This window comes from Mastigoproctus giganteus, chromosome 9 (assembly GCF_048544385.1).
Source record: "Mastigoproctus giganteus isolate SK-2022 chromosome 9, ASM4854438v1, whole genome shotgun sequence".
In the NCBI taxonomy this organism is placed as follows: Eukaryota; Metazoa; Arthropoda; class Arachnida; order Uropygi; family Thelyphonidae; genus Mastigoproctus; species Mastigoproctus giganteus.
In genome coordinates this window covers 24,303,528-24,322,978 of record NC_143583.1, presented here as the reverse complement: position 1 = coordinate 24,322,978, position 19,451 = coordinate 24,303,528, and the positions used below count along the sequence as shown (strand labels likewise).

General features: G+C 37.9%; 1 protein-coding gene across 1 annotated transcript in view; it reads right to left on the bottom strand.

The window, feature by feature from the left end:
• LOC150080101 (monocarboxylate transporter 12-B-like) overlaps nucleotides 1-15,327 on the bottom strand; it is a 99,259-nt gene extending 83,932 nt beyond the window's left edge. The window contains exon 1 of the mRNA XM_090381787.1: nucleotides 14,671-15,327. Coding sequence (XP_090237913.1) covers nucleotides 14,671-14,689 — 19 coding nt within the window. The 5' untranslated portion in view covers nucleotides 14,690-15,327. The remainder of the gene's footprint in view (nucleotides 1-14,670) is intronic.
• Between the last annotated feature and the right edge of the window lie 4,124 nt (nucleotides 15,328-19,451).

Below are 19,451 nucleotides of genomic sequence, written 5' to 3'. Positions count from 1 at the left end.
ATCGTATTCAAAGTATCAGGACTGATTTGGAATATTCTTTCTAAGGGAGCTCTGTACCAAATTTTATATGGATGTTAACCATTCCCTGTGTACTCATTCCGTTCTCTTAAGATGAACTGCTACACAAATCCCATCTTACAGCTATTCAACGTAAACATCGCATGATTAAGTTTTCGTAATCACTTGTCGAGTACAGTTTGAAAGTTTTTAAATCTTGTGGTGTGTTATTTCACGAATGTTACGCAATGCGTTCATTACATAAGTTGTTATTTATTATCATGAATAGTGTGCTCAGAACACGATGGAAGAAATTCCCAGGGAACTGCAATTTGCCAATGGCCTTGTAATTCAAAAAATATATAATAATAATAATAATTTATTTATCCCTATTTTATGTTACACTTTTTTTGGAGATAACAGCAAAAAGGGAAGGAGAACACATAAGCCAATGGCTTTTTAGGGGGTGTTCCCTTAAAAAAAACGATGCATATACAAATACAGAAAAGAAAAACGATGAAATGTGTGCACAGAAATTTACAAACTATTTTCCAACTGCTTCCTTTAACATTTGTACATTATTTCCACGTTGGTGTTTTTAAAATCCAGGAGTTGAGTGGAAGGTAATTTGAATCAGACATCCCTGGTGATGTGTTCAATTAGGTTTCTTGAATTGATTTAGTGAAGTGACATTTTTGATTTTTGCAGGAAGTTTGTTCCAGGTTTTAGCACCTCTGTATTTTATACTTTTCTGACCTATGGCTTTTCTGAAAAGCGGAACCTTCAGGTCGGCTTCATTTCTTAGATTGTACGATATTTCTTCTTCTTCCATGGTTATGAAAAAGGATCTGAAGAGAGGGGAAAAGTCTGTTGTCTTCAAAGCATTGTAAACAAGGATCACCTCGGCTTTCTGCAATAGCTGGTAGATGCTTAGGAGTCTCACTTCCTTGTATCTCGAACTAACCGATGCGTTCCAGGGAAGGCCCAAACATGAACAAACGCATCGATTGAGAATGGAGTTGATTCTCGCAAGGTTTTCTATATATATATAAAATTTAATTTATAGGTATAAATGCTTATATATATATAAAAGAAAACAGGGAAAAATCATTTTATGGACAACCTATAACACATTAAAGTAGAACGCCTAAATCGGAACTAGCATATGGCCTCTTCACTACCAAAAAATTATGATAAAAAATCACAAAAACATGCAGAATAAATTATTATTATTATTATTAGTAGTAATAGTACTGTAGTGGCAGTGGCAAATGATGCAAGAAAGCAAACTTATACAAATTTATACAAACTTATACAAATATACGTCAGCCAAAAAATTAACACTTCCTATTTCATCGGTCCATCCCCTCTAACAGTTTATTTATTTCTTCCTTTAATTTATTCAAACTACTCACCTCCACAACACCAGATGGAAGTTTGTTTCAGCAATCAACCACCCTCTGGATGAAGGTATCTAGTCTCCTAGACGATACAATTTGCAAAACTGAAGCCTCTCCTGGTAAGAGCACTCTTTATTTTTTCTCCCATCGCCAATCTCGTAGCCCTTCTCTGCATCATGAACAACAGATCCCTGTTCCAACAGATCGACGTCCTTCCTAAAATGAGGCTTCCAGACCTGTATGCAGTACTCAAAATGTGGCCTAACCATTGCCTTATACAACGGGATAATCAGCTCCTTATCTCTGTTGGCAAAATCCCTGTATATCATTGAAAAAAAAATAATAATCCATGAGCTGTCCTGATAATCAGATCAAGACTATTTCTTTCTCTTGTTGTCTCTAACGTGCTGGTGTAGGAGACAATCATCCAATAAATCCACAAAAGTCGTACTGCTGTGTGAGTTACCAATCCACAAGGTACAGTCAAGTTCGGTCAAATGATGAGTCTCTGATATCCCACAAGGCATCCCTTAAATCATGAACCCCTTATAATCATGTCTCTTATCTCATTTCTATATCCCTTTTATCGTATCTCTGATGTCCCACAATGTATGCATTTGAAGATTTTATCAGTGCTTCGCATTCATAAAATTTATTTACTATACTCCAAGCATCAATATACATACAAGCATACCTGCAACTGTTTTAACTTTGAGTAATCCTAACATAGACCATTTATTTGCTTTTTCACTAGAACCTCCAGCAGATCTTGAAATCCCTGACACCTTTCTTTCCAGGCTGCTGCGTATTCTAACAGAAGCAGTGGAAGAATCACTTTCATCTCTGCCTGCGGCTACTGTTAATCGATTAACCCGAGTATCTCCCTAGGATAGCAGTTTTCCGACCCACTGGCTCGATAGCATCTGCAAATATTCTTGACAAATGACCCCTTATATTTAAGTATATACCATCCCTGTAGAAACTGTCTCTGTTACCAAGCACACACACCACGTTGGGGAAAATTTCTACCTCCGTGAGCCTTGCGCAGTCTCTCCAGGGTTAAATTAATTGACAAGGCTCTCATCATGTGCTCCCTCCTATCGTGTCTGGGCAGGATTTCAGACACTTTCAATTTCAATCCCAACTTGCGATTTTTTATTCTAGCATTGCTCTGTACTTTTTAATTAAATCATCAGATCTCCTACTCTTAATATCATTAGTGCAAATATGTATAACAATAGCACCTTTTGTGCCTTTAAAATATGATTGCTGCTCTATAACGCATCTACTTTAGCACCCTGGAAGACATATCTAGTCCCATTCTGCATGTCCTTTTTGCACTATATATTTCTCACTTCCCTGACAATCGAGTTACCAACTATAGCTACGTCCTGTGGGACCAAGGGTCGCTGCTGCAGACCATGCCTTTGGGTCTGATGCTAACGCCAAAGGCGAAAGAAAACCAATTTTTTTAGATGCAGAGGAAGCAATATTTGTAATGTGCGTATGTCGATGGATCAACCAGGACGAGAATGCTATGATATAATTAAGGAAATAATCTTAATTTAAGGACTAATGACTAAGGGATATCGGATATGTTAAATTCACTACAGTCCTTTCATAGATCCCATGAAATTATGGAATCATCTATCGGATAACAAAGGGGGGATTAGGAATATTCCACTACTCAATATACAAGGAACGTATGTAAGAATTTTATCAGTCACTCAGTTGGATATTTGTTACTAACTCCCACTAAAGGGAAGCCATACTTTTATGTCTTTATGAAAACTGCAATGACATCATGACTTTGTTTAATTGACACATGACATAATACTTGTAATTATACTTGTACGTGAAATATATATACTGGAAATAGACATTATGTATCATTATCTAGGGCCCTCGCCAGTGACACAGCGATCAGAACCATTGCTCTTTTACACCGTGTGGAAAGCAGACCTGAATTCACTTCCTACCTTTGTGGACTTTTTCTTTATGGCTAATTCAATACTGCAAACTGGAAAAAAATATGAGTTGCCTCGTGATCTTAACTGCCTTTGTACTTATGTCAACATCCAAGGAACTTTTATCTTGAAAGATTGGTTCGATCTTTCGGTCATTTCAAATTCTGGTATTAATTTTAGCGATGTCAAGCTGCATTTTTCAATAACTGTTAAGAAGGTTGGATTATGTGGTTAACTTTGTTGCATTGCTTATTCATAATCATTTATCAGTTGGGCAAACTTCTAAAAATTTAATCATGTCCACTGGTGATCTTATTTTCGCGAAACTTCGAGCCCTTTGTCACAACAAAACTATTTGCAATTTATTCCGAAGCTCTTTATTAGCTAAAGGGACGATTCTTTTTTCTTTGTCCTCTCTCTCTCTCTCTCTCTCTCTCTCTCTCTCTCTCTCTCTCTATGTACTGTACAGTATATTCCTTCGCAAAATTGTCACTATTGACAATCGTAAATTTTTAAATTCTAATTAAATATTGTCAACATTCTTGTTCTCAACTACCTCGGAGAGAAAATTCCAAGTGGAAGTTTTGGACTTTTGTGGAGAAAATCTCATTATATTTGTAATTGGATAAATGTTATTTGTTTAAAAATTCAGTCGATAACGGTATTACAAGAGCTAACAGCAAATGTTTCTTTCTTTCTTTCTACATGGGTTTGGTGTACAAACGACATCGAAAAAGAATAAAGAGTTTTATGGATTAAAAATTTTTTTCCGGTGGTAAAACTTTACAGAAAATATTTGCATAAAACACTCATTACATTTACATAATGAGTTCCATTGCGTTTTATTTGTTAAATAAAATCAAAGTAAGTGCACTGTTATCAAAAGTATTGGGAGAACACTGAATACTCATATGAATACATGGGATGTATTCATATGAGTATCCTCCCTGATAATAGAGTGCTTTTACCACTTTTCACTCATTTGGAGAGGTCTTATTTAGGTTTGTATTCGCTCGGAGATTGGAAGAATTGGAACACACGCACACCCTCTGAGATCGGCTAATTATAGAATTTGGAGCTACCCAAAATTTGGGATTATAGTTAGGCAATCTTGGATGGAGGGAGTAGGGCTTTGCCAGTGATTTATTCGAGGTTTTTTTCAACCCACACAACATGCAACGCAACGCCAAGAAGATATACTGTATAAAACATCGATTGTGCTAATGTACATGCAGGAGGATTTATAGTAGGGTAGGTAAGAATGCAAATTTAACTACAGAATGCATATCTGAATGTTCACTTTTAAGTGAAATACCAAGTGGAATGGAACTCAGAAAAGTTTGAATTCGGACAAATAGTTGAATATCACTATAGGATTTAGTTAAACGGATTCGAAAGACTGAAGTTCTCAAGGACCACTGTACGGAACATCGTACGAAAGACACTTTTTGAGTACTGTGGTACACATTCCATGTGTACCACAGTACTCAAAAAGTGTGTCTATGTTGCGTAGCGTCATCTTGTGTTGTTCCTCTGATCTTTTAGCCGTTGGGCTCCTGGTGAGATCTCCGTTGTCCACTCTTTGCCCCGAAGAGGCAGGTCAAGCAGGCAGTAGAGGGATCGCTAAGTACTCTGGCAGGCCCTGCCACTTAGTTTCCGAAGATTTCAGTGGCAACGGCCTATTTTATGGAAAAAAAAAAAAAAACGCGCGCGCAATAAGATGGAGTACGGGTGGAGACTGAAGGGGAGGGAAACAGATGATAGAAGTATGGGGATAATAGGGAAGACAGCCCCAGGAGATCAGTGGGCGCGCGCCCCACCAGAAGCTCTGTGAGGCCCGCTCCCATAAGGCGAAAGCAGAAGGGGGAAGGGAGAAAGGATAAAAGATACCACGCCAGTTGGCATGGTATAGATCATCAAATGGCGTGGTGGCAGCTAAGCTGCGGTTATGGATCCTCGCGGGTTGAGAGAAGCAAAGCAAGAAAGTAATGCTGAAGATCACTTTGTGCACAGAATTTGGTGCACAGTCCTGTCCGATGATAGGTCCCTTCAGGTGTTAGGTCATATCCAGGTAATTTGTTTTAGGAGTCAGGCAGAATTATATTCGCTTTTCTGGATCGTCCGCGAGTGTGGAAAGATAGATTTCTTTCCCCTGTTAGTGTCAAGTCCTAGGTAGAGTTTTCTGTCTCAAGTAGAGGTCCTTAGCAAAGAAAGCAAAGGCAGTATATAAGTGCACACCGTCCTGAAAGTAGTGTTCCATGTGCCTAGGGAGAAAGTGAGTTTTTGTAAGAAGGATGCACCTAAGGGCCTCATAGAAGTCACAATGGTACATGAAGTGCTCCCAATTCTCTGGGGAGCCGCAGTGACAGTTTGGGTCCTTCACGATCCGGAACCCAGCTAGTTTTGCCTCGAAAGACCAGTGTCCGGTGAATAGAAAAGTAGCATAGAGGCCGGGGGAGAACCACTCCGGAGGTTTTGGATAGATCTTCGATATTGTTGGAATAAATATTTTTGGTAATGGATCCTTTAATAGTTTGATCCCTTCGCTGCTGCCGTGTTCTTTGTAGGTGTAGAATGAGTCTGGTTTTTTCTGCTTCAGGATTGCTGGCAGGATCGGTTGTGAAATCTATGAATGTGATCTGCCTCTTGAGAGGTTGTAGAGTAGCCCACACCTGATAACTTCATGCTCTCAAGGTCCAGGGGGAGGGCTCCGGCCAGCACCTGGAGAGCATGAGTACTGATCATACAGACGGCTCTTGTGATGGAGAGGAGTATGGTGCGCTGGATGGTTTACAGTTTTCTTTTATTAACTACAGTGGTGGCTTTGGGGAACCAGACACCCGCCGCATAAGTAATTATAGGCACGAAGACAGCTTTATAGTAGAGAAAAATAATGTTCGTCTTTTTAGCCCCATTCCCGTCGGGATATTTTGTTAACAAAGCACTGTAATTCCTTATTTTCCTATGGAGATGGGACAGTTGAATTTGGAACCAACCAACCGTATATTTTGATAGGAAGAGGACTCAGAATTAAACGTACTGCCAAACAAACTCGCCAATACGGTTGTAGCAAAATCACTGAGGAGGTCCAGTAGTATACAGGAAGAATTGAGTCATTAGCAGGGCGCATTGTATCAGGATACTTTTCTTAGCGAGTTGAGATAGTAGTATCTTGATGGTCGCATACTACTCATATACCGTTGGAACCCTCAGAAAATCTTGCCAGATTTTACTTTCTCACTCAGGTGAAAATATTAAATTTCCGACAGTAGAGTCTCATTGCTTTCAAATAGATGCATGTCGATTTTCTGAACTAATAACTGAGGATTGATCAGTTTGTTAGGTAAGGGCTGTAAACTACAAATGTGACTTAAAATATTTCAAAAACACTTACGCTACCGGTCTTAAAATGGAATGAATATATTCATATTGAGTTTTATCACTTGATATTGCTTGCTAAATGAAGTTCTGCCTCAGCCTTCTCTTTGCCCTTAAGTTAAATTTGATTTGTTGTTAAAATAAATAGTATTACTGTGAATAGATGAATTAATTGATATTAGTCTTTGAAAGATACTTCCTTCTGAATAGAAATTTTTACATTAGCCATTTTCTTTCGCTTGCTAGATTGCGGTGGAAGATTTTAAATCACTGTTCAGATAAGATTTTTTTTGTTATGATTGTGTAGGGAGGATTTTTTGTTTCCTTATTTTATCCTTTTATTATTATTATCTCCTTTTGTCTTATTATACATTTAACCCAGGTTTTCTTAGGTGCCCTCACACCTACAAGACCCCACTCTTTGCCACCTAACTGCTATTCTCTGCAAATATCACAGAAGATTCTCAAGCTCTTGAGGGTAATTTCCATTGATTCCCCTTAATCAGAGACCAGGACTCTCTCGCCTAATTGCGGGAGAGCAAGCTCTTAACTAGGCAAGCAAGGCGTGTGTTGATTAGACTACAGGACTCAAGTGAAAAACAAAACATGAAATTTATTACATACACATATACAAAATTATATACAATTGAATAAAAGACAACATACATTCATCATATACAAATTCAACTCAGAGGTATCTTGCATAATCATTCCCATCACCTGATTCAATCTTCTTGCTCTAACTAACTCCTAACTCTTATACATTCACTATACTCATTCATTACTCCTGGGTACAATTCTGTTCCTTACATTAACAATCAAATATGCTACTTTCATCATTATGCTCAGTGTTCTCCCCACTCTGTTACAATATACTTGTAGACCAGTCTTGACTTTCCTAAAGTCTCTACGTGTCACTAGTCATTCAGATAGACCAACAATCTTCGTCAATAAACCATTACATTCAGAGTTTCTCATATAACTTACTTGTCTATAACTTTAAAACATATTCAGAATCTTTCCTTGAAAAGTTACTACCCTTCCTAACACATTATATCTGTTATATCAATCTCATCTACTATTTACTCCTTAGTTTCCCTTCCATTACACACTAACCTCCTTTAACATAATAAACTCTGTTAGTATTTTTGCTTCAGAGAGAAACTTTCGTCTCTTTACCTATTTAGTACTAACCCTCTTTAATTATTATACTATTTCTCTAACAGTCCTTCTAGCTAACTTAGTGTACTTCATATAGTGCTCACCTACTTCTATCCTTTTCTTTCCTTTCCAGGGAGGTTTCAGGCTTCCATTTTAGGCTATCCTCTATGGCTCTCCTTCATCTGCTTTCTCCTGAATCTGCTTCAGATAGATTTCCGGAACTCTTGGCTGCATGGGACTGGCGTCCCTTCTCCGTTTTGAATGTACAACTCCTCCCTTACTAAAGATCATTGTGATGCATCTTGCTCCAAGTGGTCGTTACCTTACCTGGCACACTTACTGTCTTTTAAAACTCTTTGTTCTTACCATCCTTGCCCTTCCCGTTACTCCTACCATTAACTATTTTCTTTCATTACAGTCTAGGCCCCTTTCTATCACTCCCTACATTTCTGCACTCCCCGACTTACTTTATTTTTCTCTCTTCCGACTCTTTTTCCTACCCCAAACTCCTTCTTTCTTGTTTTTCGAGAGAGGACTCCTTTCTTTTTTCCGCTCTCTCTTTTTGTTCCGCTGAACTCCATACCGCCCCTTTTTACTGGCCCGCCTCCGTTCGGGACTTCAACCAATCTTCCCCTTTCTATTTAAATTTACGTTCCGTTTCATTCGTTAATATTAAATTCCCATGCTGTCCCTTTAGCGCGCGATCCAACCTCCCTTTTGAATATCTTTAACTATTTTTTTCTCAGGCAGTATGCCCCTTTGATGTCGGCTGGCCACCTCCACAAAGACTCATTTCCATTTTCGCACCGTGCCTTCTAAAGCATCAGAAACCTTCCATCACTGACAGCCTGTCTTAATTTGAAACTGAACATTTGAAGTGCACCTACTTCCTGTTTAGTCTGACGGTGTAACCGATCAAAGGAAACGCTTCGACTAATCCGGTCCCCCGTCCTATTGTTTGCTCCCGAGCAACCCCTTTCACGCCTATCCACAAATGACCCCCGCTACCTATTCCTGCTGTTCCTGTTTGTTTTCGTGTATATTTGGAGCTGCAAGTTTATCCGCCTGCTACTAGTTATTCTCACGCTTACCCCATCCCTTCATTAAATTTTCTCCTGATTTAATCTCACCTTTCGAAAAACCCACTATCTTTATTTTATTAAATTTGTAACATTTTTTCATCTTTCAATATCACTATATCTAACGTTTTTTTTTTCTAATTAATCTCTTAGTTTGCGAAAGGCAACCCAGCTATCGTCATTTAAATTAACTTGTAAGATCTTATATCTTACAATTGCATTATAAAATTCATAGTGGAAGTGGTTTCCAATATTTGTTTAGTTTATGCATTGCACAACAGAGATAACCTTGGTTTCAGGACAACGCACTTAACAGGGAAAGTAAATACCGTACGAAGAGATTATGGCAGAAAGTGCAAGCAACTCAACTTTATCCAACATCTCGATGTAATCATTAACAAGTCTACATCGAAAATGGAACATATATAGATTATTCGGAAACTCTACCTAGCTTAAAGTTATAGGCACTTAGGGTACAAAGGGAATTTTTTAAAATAACTTTAAACGACTAGGATTATTCTTTCCAAAAGACCATAAGTTTTTGCAGAGTAATATATCTTCTTTTTTGAATAATTAAGAGAAGGCGGAGGCCATTTTTACCTCCATAAAATGCGACCTTCGTTCCTTTCTCAAAAATTTTCTAATCAGTAACGCTGGTGATTTGGATTACTACTTTAAGTCTGGCGCTAATTTATAAAGCACACGCTGAGGACGAAATTTGCTAAGTTACTGCCAATATCCTGCAGCTATTACATGCTCCTTTGTGTATGAGCATTTGACACGCACGTCTTAGTGGCAGATACAACATTGACCTTGAACCATGCTTTCAAACTCCTCCGAAGTGAAACGCGTGGGTAAATACTTATATCCTAGGAAACCACGCAAGCCTTTTCATTAAGTAGCACTTGGGTATTTTCCTTGTAGTAAGGACATTGATAAAATTGTATCTTGCACAGTACCCGTCAGTTTACTTTTTCAAATCCTTAACGGCGAATTTTGGGACAATAAAGGGAAAATTGTTTGAACAGCAGTGAGTCATGGCCAATATTCTTTGTTTTAACAGATGCTGTCATTCTAATTTTCTCTCGGGTGCAGTATTGCTTAAATGCGATTTTTTTAATTTAGAATCCTTGAAAATTCGGATTTTCTTTTCTGTATTTGATTTGCTGAATGGAGTGGTTTCGGGTCATCTTATCTTCAACTGATAACTCGCTCCACGTGCGTTGTTAAAACCCTTTCGATTTCTTTCACATTACACATATTGTATAATTCTTATCAATACTATTCGAATGCGTTATCCGTATCTGTTTGGCATCGTTATTAAATGGAGAGATATCTCGTAGAAGGTTATGACGTTTTTCATCAAATCAGGAAATGCTCAAATATTTCAGAATATGAAAGTGAATCCAGTTAAGGAAGTAATAATCGCATTTGTATCCAAGAATCTTTGCAAAGAAAAAGAAAGCGCAATGGCTTTCATTACGATGCTTACAGGACTATTTTTTTTCCTAATCTGTTTTTGAAGCCAGAGCACAGTTTGAACTGCACAATAGTCTTAATTCTCACAGAAGAACAAACTTACCTTTATAACGAGTTACCCTGGTGTTGCACTATTTTCAAAGAGTTGGTCTCTCCAAAAGGTTAATTGGCCATTTGTTTAAAAGATGAGACTATTATGACTAAACTGGCTTCTCATGTAGGTTGTCTCTGCTGAAAACAACAGACAAAACAGTTGTAAAGAAGTTGTTCGATGGGAGCTGCCATGAGGTATACGAAATCAGTTTTCAACGTTATAATATAGCTAAAACTATCTCTTAAAAGTAGTGCAATACTAGGGAAAGCTCCTTACAAAGGCAAGTTTGTGTCTAATGAGGAATTGACCATTGCATTGTAGAACATTATTGTATATGTAAGGAACAAAGTGAATTGCTATTAAATGCATCGATCATCGATGCATCGATATTTGCCCTCATGGGTAACACAGTTGGTAAAATCACCGTCCTCAACCAACGGGTGGAAAAAGACTTGAGTTTGCTCCCTTGTCACAATGTGGCCGAGTTAGTCGGTCTCAGGTGAAGGTAGCGTGGTTTTTTTATTCTGGAAATTCGACTTTTTCGTTCAGAAAACAGAAAATCGATCTCAAAACACGCGGAATTTACAGACAATACACACAGAGCAACATAGCCTTAGTCGCCGATGCTTCTAAAACCATACAACAACAACAGCCATTTATTTAAAGTGTATGCCACCACCAAATGGCAGTTTTAATTGCAGTTTAGTGATGGCATACACTGAAAAATCTCGAAATCTCAAAAAAAAAAAAGGCTTGTGATAGAAAGAAGTTTTGTAGAGAGGAAATAGAGCTGGATATGAGATTAGTAAATACAATCTGAAAGAGGAAAAGCCGAGCTCTATAAATCTGACAGTCTTAGTCTGTCTCCTGATGGGTCTAAAACCGCGGTCGATTCTGATCCCTTTTAGCGTTCAGCGGTGTAATCAGTCATCGTAAAGACTCGAATAATCCTGTCATGATATATAGCCACAATATTGATTGCTGTGTTCAAAATGAGGCTTTATCCTTGTACAATAATGTTTTATTTGCAGTTTTAATTTTTTTTTAGTTTTGATGTTATTTAGGAAATTCAATATATCAAATTAATCAGCACACTTACTGTACGATTTCTAAAAGGATTTTTATTCTTTAAACTGACAAAGCAGCCAAAGATTTACAGAGATACTACACTGACGCCTCGTGGCCGGATTGGCGCTAATTCAAGCAAACCATCAATGCATAGTCGACAGATGGATGCCAAAATTTTACCCTGATGTAACCGGTAAGGCATCCTGGAGAGCATCCAAGACCTGTTTAAATTAGTTTCTCTACACCTGTTTAAATTTTCTCTCTAAATTTGACAATCGTACTCAGAATATTATCAATATAATTATAGATCTTATATATTATCTAATTAATCACTAAGAAAAATTAATTATGCTATATTAAAAAGTACCAAATCTATGATAAATGATCGTGTAATGAAGAGTGGTAGATTAATCTCAAAGGTCATCCAAAATTTCAGGAACTTGAGTAAACAGCGTGCACTATACGCACATAAATTAATTTAATATAAATTGAAATATTTTTAAAATAAAGCTCCTTTTCACCTACAGCTACTGGAAAAGGTTGAATTTGCTTTCGTTTAGCAAATACCAAGTGACAAAACCCAACTCAAGATATACCTTTTTTGAAACAGCGTTTTGCATATTCGTATTTGCAAGTTGTGTTTGCAGTTTTTTTATGAAAACCCGAAACAAGAGAGGTATTAGAACCTATAGTACTTAGTACCGCGCTTGGGTTGAAGGTTGAGAAGATCAAACACGATACTTGTTGACATTAGACTTTACCTTTTGTAAATTTTGATTTTTAGGAAGTACCTACGATGGGAGGTTTTTCAGAAAACGGAAGTTGAAGGAATAAATGAAGAAGAAGAAAAGGTAGTTCTGTGAGTTTGAAGTTGGACAGTAAAAGGATGCTGCTGCTGTGGCGCGTGTTCGGGCAGGCTTGGTAGAGAGGAGGAGATTACAGATGTCAATTCAGAAGAACAGTGCCCATGGAAGTATCATAGGAAAGGCATGTAATGGAAACTGAACGTCTATGAGACAGAGAGTGGAGACACTGTAAGAAATGGGATGTTATATAACCTAACTGCCCTCTTTTGAATGGAATCGAGAAGCCTGGGATAGGCTTTGGGGGCACCACCCCAAATGTGGAAACAATATTCCATGGTAGGGAGGATTTGAGAGTTGTGCAGGGCGAGTAATTGTTTAGAAGAAAAGTAAAGCCAACAGCCAGCGAAAGAGAAAAAATCCAGTTTTTTTAGATGCAGAGGAAGCAATATTTGTGATGTACTTATGCCAGGAGAGATTAGAAGTCAAGGGATTATCTTAATAGAGATATGTGATCCTGTTTAGAAATTTGAGTGTTATCGACGATAAGCATAGGAGTAGAAGAATCCTTTTTCGAGATATAAGACAGGATTGAGTTTCAGAAGGATTGAAATTAAGTAAATTATCTTCGCCCCACTGTAGAATTATCTGGAGGTCAGCATTTAGGGAAATGGTGGTGAGTATTCGAGAAGTTGAAGCTGTCTGTGCGGTTTTGTAGGGCACGGTTTCTCAAACTGGAAGGTGGAATGTGCTATCATCAGAAAAACTATGGATAGGATGGGACAGTTTCTGCTGTAATTTGTTTATGGCATAGAAAAGTGTTTGCTAAAGTTGGGAATTCTGTTTCCGTGAAATCTTTATGCAAGACGAGAAATTTTGTATCCGTAGGAATTTGACTTACAATAAATCATTTATTATCCATTTACTTTTTAGATCTCATTTATTTTTAGACATGGAAAATTATCAAAAATCCAACTGGAAATATAGCGGGACGTAATTATTTTTAAATTTCAAAATGCAAAAAAAATCAGAGCCTACACGTATGCTTAAAAATTAAATGGCTCACCGATTAATGTCCAGAGATGGAAAAGAGCATTTCGTACACAAAGACATTTTAATTGAAATTAAAAACTAAACTTTAGGATTCCATTCTCAAGATAAGTTGCTGTACCGTAGAGGTGACTGGAAGCTTTTGAGACAGTAGCCTTAAAATATCGTAATTCGGCTTCAGGATCGAACCCTAAAAGGCTCAGTCGAAATATTGACAACAATTGTAATTTGATTTAGTTAATTGACTACGCATTTGTGTAGGAAATCCTCTTTTAATTATTAATATCCACTTAATTGATGGTAGTTCTAAAGCTACGCGCATCAGATGCATGCACATCATTTCTGTAAAATTAAGTGGCAAAGGGTTGTGACTATCAACAATTGACTTTTGAGATGGTCAATGCCCCTGTAAAACACACTCTACTGTAAAGATTTCAGCATCCTCGCCAAATTATTCTGATTCAATGCTTAGGTTGATCAAATATCCTGCTAACATTTTATCACCTGAAAAATAACAAATGCTTTTCTGTATATGAATTTCAGCAGACTTCGTTATGCCATTTATTTCATATTAACATTTAAGATCATTCTCTCCTCAAAATTTGACATCTCATATAATATTCAAACAGCATATTATCCTCACACAAATTATCCCTCTAAACTAGATCTTATGTCAGATAAATACGAATTAAAATGAACTACACCAATATGTATAGGTAAATAATCGAAAACCTGCAATGGAGCAAAGAAATAGTGTTTATTTTGATAATTAAACATTTAGCTACAGAATGGCTAACTTCAGACGTACTTCTTATTCAAAATAGCAGTAGTACTTTTCCATGACTAAGTTTTTCTTTCTTTCTTTCTGCTGTCATAGGTACTGCAGTAGATTAGTAATGTTTATCATGACGATCGATATGAGGAGAGACCAGCCAGATGATAGGATGCCCGAACATCGGATGTTATTCTTTCGCGCATGCTTACACAGCTTTTAAAGAGTCTCTCTCTCTCTCTCTCTCTCTCTCTCTCTCTCTCTCTCTCTCTCTCTCTCTCTCTCTCTCTCTCTCTCTTCTTCTCATCCATAGTACATTAACATATATATATTATTACCTAGACTAATCTGCACTATAAAATTACACTAATATTTAAAAGAAAAGAAAACACAAAGTTTCAAATAACAGAATAGTTACTTACGAACGTTGCTGGGTGCCATGGTTACTGTTACTTTTCAGACGTGTTTTTTTTTTTGATTTTAGCAGAATTCTCCGATGATGCCAACTCTTACTTACTGCATCCGCCTGATGAACCTATCATAGTTAATTGTATTGCAGGTATTTGTACCGAAAGGACCTGTTACATAGTGGAAAAAATCCCAAGGACGATCTCCAGTGTATCTATAAAATCGTGGCTCTAGACGCAGCATCAGGATGTTGGTGTTGCTGCTGCTGCTGCTGCTACTGCTGCTACTGCTATCAGCCAGAGGCTTCGACATCGACTGTTCCAGTAGGGTTAAACGGGTAGAAGCCGGTTCGCAACCACCCGGATACACAAAGTTTATCTTAGAATCACAACTGCAGTAGGTTCCTATTGGGAACTGAGCATCGTGGGTGAGCTGTGCAAATTTGTAACTAGCAGGTGCGCTCTATGCGTGGAGACCTCCTTGACTTGCTGATGGATTCTCCTCCTCCTCCTGCATTGTTACTAACGCCACCTGCATCAATTGCGGTAATCACACTGGCATTGTCGCTTCTTGGCAGACTTGTATGCACGTTTAGCCTACCATCGAGTGAGTGTCCTCTTTTTATTTCCTATTCCTCCTTTCCACGTGCTTAGCTCCGTACCTTTAGTTCCTCTGCGAGGAAGTGGCTCTCTGCACTACCGCAACGCCCTCTTGTGGTCCGTTATTTTCCGATGATGTCACTTCCGTCGCAACGCGAGGTATTTTTAGCAACATGCCGTATGAACTGATGCTGGCAGAAGGGTTTGTTGCTACCCTCGCTACCACACGACTCTTGCTATCTGATCAATGAACAGGAGAAATATTACAGTATAATTTCGCACTGAGTGGTGGCAGTTACCTGAGCAATTCTAATTACTAATCCTTCTGTTCATAAACGAGATGACGTATTTAAAACGGATCTCGGTTTCCCCCTGTAAAAGTTGTCTTCCCTCACAACAGGTTTCCTCTAAATTTCATCAGATCACTCATCAGTAAAATGAAACTTAGGCAATAACCTATATTCTCGCAGTGTTTCCTCCACTGGTCTCTTCTGTCTTTCGCTCTAGATTAAAGAGAAAAAAAATTTGTTTTCTTTTTAAGAGAAAAGGAAATTTCCGCTCCTTATTACCAACTTCCTCCTGTTTTTTTTTTATTTATTTCCGCCTTGTATGAAGCACTAACCGGTCTACAGCTGAACATAAAAATTGCATTGTGTACTTCTATATCCGGAAATCACTTCAGATCACAAGCTCAGTCCCTTCCCCCCCCTTTGTTTTCTCTTTTTGCCATTCCTACTACTATTCCTTGTTTAAATATTTTCTTAATAAAATCACATTTCGTCATTTTTTAACGATGAACAGCTTGCATCTGCGAAAAGGTTTTCTAAGAAAGTCGCGTATCCTTAAGGATTATAGCTGAAATAAGTTGGCATTACCACATCCCTTTCTGGATAATGGAGACACGTGATCCGTTCCTTGCCAAAATGCGGTCACTGGGCTGTAGTGTTAGTTTTAAGGATTACAATATAAACTTTGTTCCTACGTACAATTTGTATCTCCTCAGAATAAGAACTTATTTTAGCTCTCACGATATCTTTATGAAGCCTTCATATTCTGAGCAAAGTCAGAGATGAGGAAACGGAAAAGGGGGAATAAAATTCGTAATTGATTACAAGTAAATCTAATAGTTAATACAATTACATATTAAATGTAAATGCATTAATTATTATTCTATACAATTATAGACTTCCTATCAAAGGTCGTGAGAAACTCTTAATTTAATAATTTAAAGTGTCTCACAAAAACAAAACGAACTTATTCAAATTCTGTCCGGTTTTCATGTAGAGGGGGCTGAAGAAACCCAGAATAACTCAGGAAGAAACCCTCCTTCCTCTGTCTGAATTGCTAACTACAGCCAACAGAAGCCTTTAAGAATTCTTCCGGCCTACAAACCCAGATTCGAACCCAGACTTCTACAATGATATGTGGCAAAACCGCTACACCCTTACGGAGGACCTTTGTGACATGGAGGTTGTTATGTTGGTAAGTCTGTCGGTCATACAGAGTCCTCCAGAATATCAATTTAGGACAGATCATTCATGATTCCATGCAATGTGATTGATGGATCTGGTCATCGATAAAAGAAGAATGCTCCTAAACCATGACAAATTACTGCAGCTTACAGAAGAGATACGAATATCTCGCTGCCTTTGTTTCCTCGATGAATATTCTAATTAACCCGACAACCTATGCATTTAATTTGAAACGCGGAAAATTTTGGAGTCCTCGATTAAGTATATTGCAAGAGCATATAATCGGAGTAAATGAGTTCCGGGTTTGGTGCTTGAGAGAATGAGGTTATAGACCCGTAATACAGGATGAGATGGTATTTGCAACATTATTTAGAGGTCTGTAAGCCTCATCTAAAGAAAGACGTTGGGCTTCTTGAAGGAACCCAAAGACGAGAAAGTCACTGGTGAGACAGCAAAGCATTATTACTTTGAATGAACCAGAGTCCAGAATATGACTATACAAGGATCTAATAACTTTTTTTATTAATATTTCTTAACGACACTGATGAGGGCATAAAACGTTTTAGGGCAATGCTCTCCTGCGATACAAAGGTTGGAACAGTAGTGGCTAAGAACAGCAACCATGGTATGCTGCTTTAACGTTGATAAATTATTCAAGTGGTTTAAAAATTTCAACTAAAATACAATGCCAATAAACTCTGTCAAAACATTAGGAAAAAATTGGAAAGCTTTATTTTCCCTCAGAAATACAAATATAGTGCCAGAATAGCACATGGAATTCTTCTATTATTATTCAGCAACTTTTCCAGTAGGGACGTGACAATTATCCCATTATATAAAAAACTAGTTATGCCACGTTTATATTCGTGTACAGATTTATTGTACTCATGTACAGGTCTGTAAATCACATTTCAGGAAGGAATCTGTAAATCACATTTGTGGACTTGGACCTGGTGGAATTGGATATCAATCTCAGTAAAGTTTTCAGTGCTTTAAAAGGGGTAAACTATAAGATGAAATGTTCTTTCCCTTTCTCATTATCAGGTGGAAACGCTAGGAGGCGTAGATTTATGTTATAAAAGGACAGCAACAGATTAAATGTAAACATTTCTTTTACCCAATGGGTAATTAGCTAACATTACCGTGAGCTGATGTAGTGGAAGTGGAGAACTTTAAATACCTGATTATTTAAATACCTTTAAATACCTGGTTATATACCTGAATGAAGATAAGTTACAGGGGATATATATGGGTTAAAATAATCTATTTGTATCATTAGGATTTTAAGATTTCGTTAGCCTAGCCTCTTTTTAATATTTTTTGTCTCTTATGATTTCAATGCTAATTAGAGATCCAGGGAAAGATTCTCCGGGTCCTTGTTAGACTAACATTAGACTTTGCTGATAATTTAAATCAAGATTTATTGGACTTTTATTTTCTAATTGGAAGCTTATGATGATAATGCTTTCTTCTTTATGCTTCCTTTTGTGAGAAGTTTCTGGGGCAGTTTCATTATTGTCCAATGGTTGGGTGAATTTCTATGGTGCATTTCTTATAGAATTAATGTTGTATTGTAATCAATTTAATACAAACATATTGGTGCATGGTTAAGTTCTTTATACATAAGATGAAGTTGCTTGTAAAAACAAAGTCCTCGTATTCGGCTTAATATATTATGTTGTACATGTGCATTACTTCGACTACATGACAAAATTGTCATGCTTTTACACTACTTCGACATTGCAATCTAAATAAAGCATAGTCCATAAGAGAAGTACACTCCACACTGCATACCACTTTCCAGTTTGAGAAACCTTGCCCTGCTCAACCAGCTTCAACTTCTCGAATATCCGCTACCAATTCCTTAAATGGTAATTCTCTAGTTGGGCAAAGACAGCTTAGTTGATTTAAATCCGTCTAAGACTCAGTCCCGCCTTATATCTCGCAAAAAAGGATACTTCTGTTCATCTTTGGTGACACTTCGATATCTAGGCTATTTGGTTTTTTAAGGAGCATTAGCAACTAAGGCCATATTGCTCCGGGAATATGCAGTGGTCATTCCCTGACCTTTCCGCATCCTCCGTATTTGGTGGTGACGGGTTCGAACTCCGATCTAATCAAGAAGCGTGTGTTACGCACTGCTGCTCCTTCCCACCTGGCTACGGAGGCGCCGTATAAATTTCTAGGCAAGATGATATCTCTCTTTTGGGGATTACCATAACTTCTAATCTCTCTTGGCCCAATCACATTGGCGCCTCCGTAGCCAGGTGGGCAGGAGCAGCAGTGCGTAGCACACGCTTCTTGATTAGACCGGGGTTCGAGCCCGTCACCACCAAATACGGAGGATGCGGAAAGGTCAGGGAATGACCACCGCATATCCCGGAGCATGGCCTTAGTTGCTAATGCTCCTAAAAACCAAATAACAATAACAAACCCAATCACATTACAAATATTACTTCCTCTGCATCTAAAAACCTTGGTTTTCTCTTTCGCTCTCGGCTTACTTTTCTTCCAAACAGCTGCTCACTCTGTACAAATCGCAAATCCGCCCTACAATATTCCATTGTAGGGCGGATCTAGAAGCCTGAGAGAGGTTTTGGGGGCGGTGCCCCCAAAACCTCTCTCAGGCTTCTAGATTTCATTCAGAAGAGAGCAGTTAGGTTAATTAATGACTCATCTATAACAGAGTCTCTGCACTCTCTGTCTCATAGACGTAATGTTTCT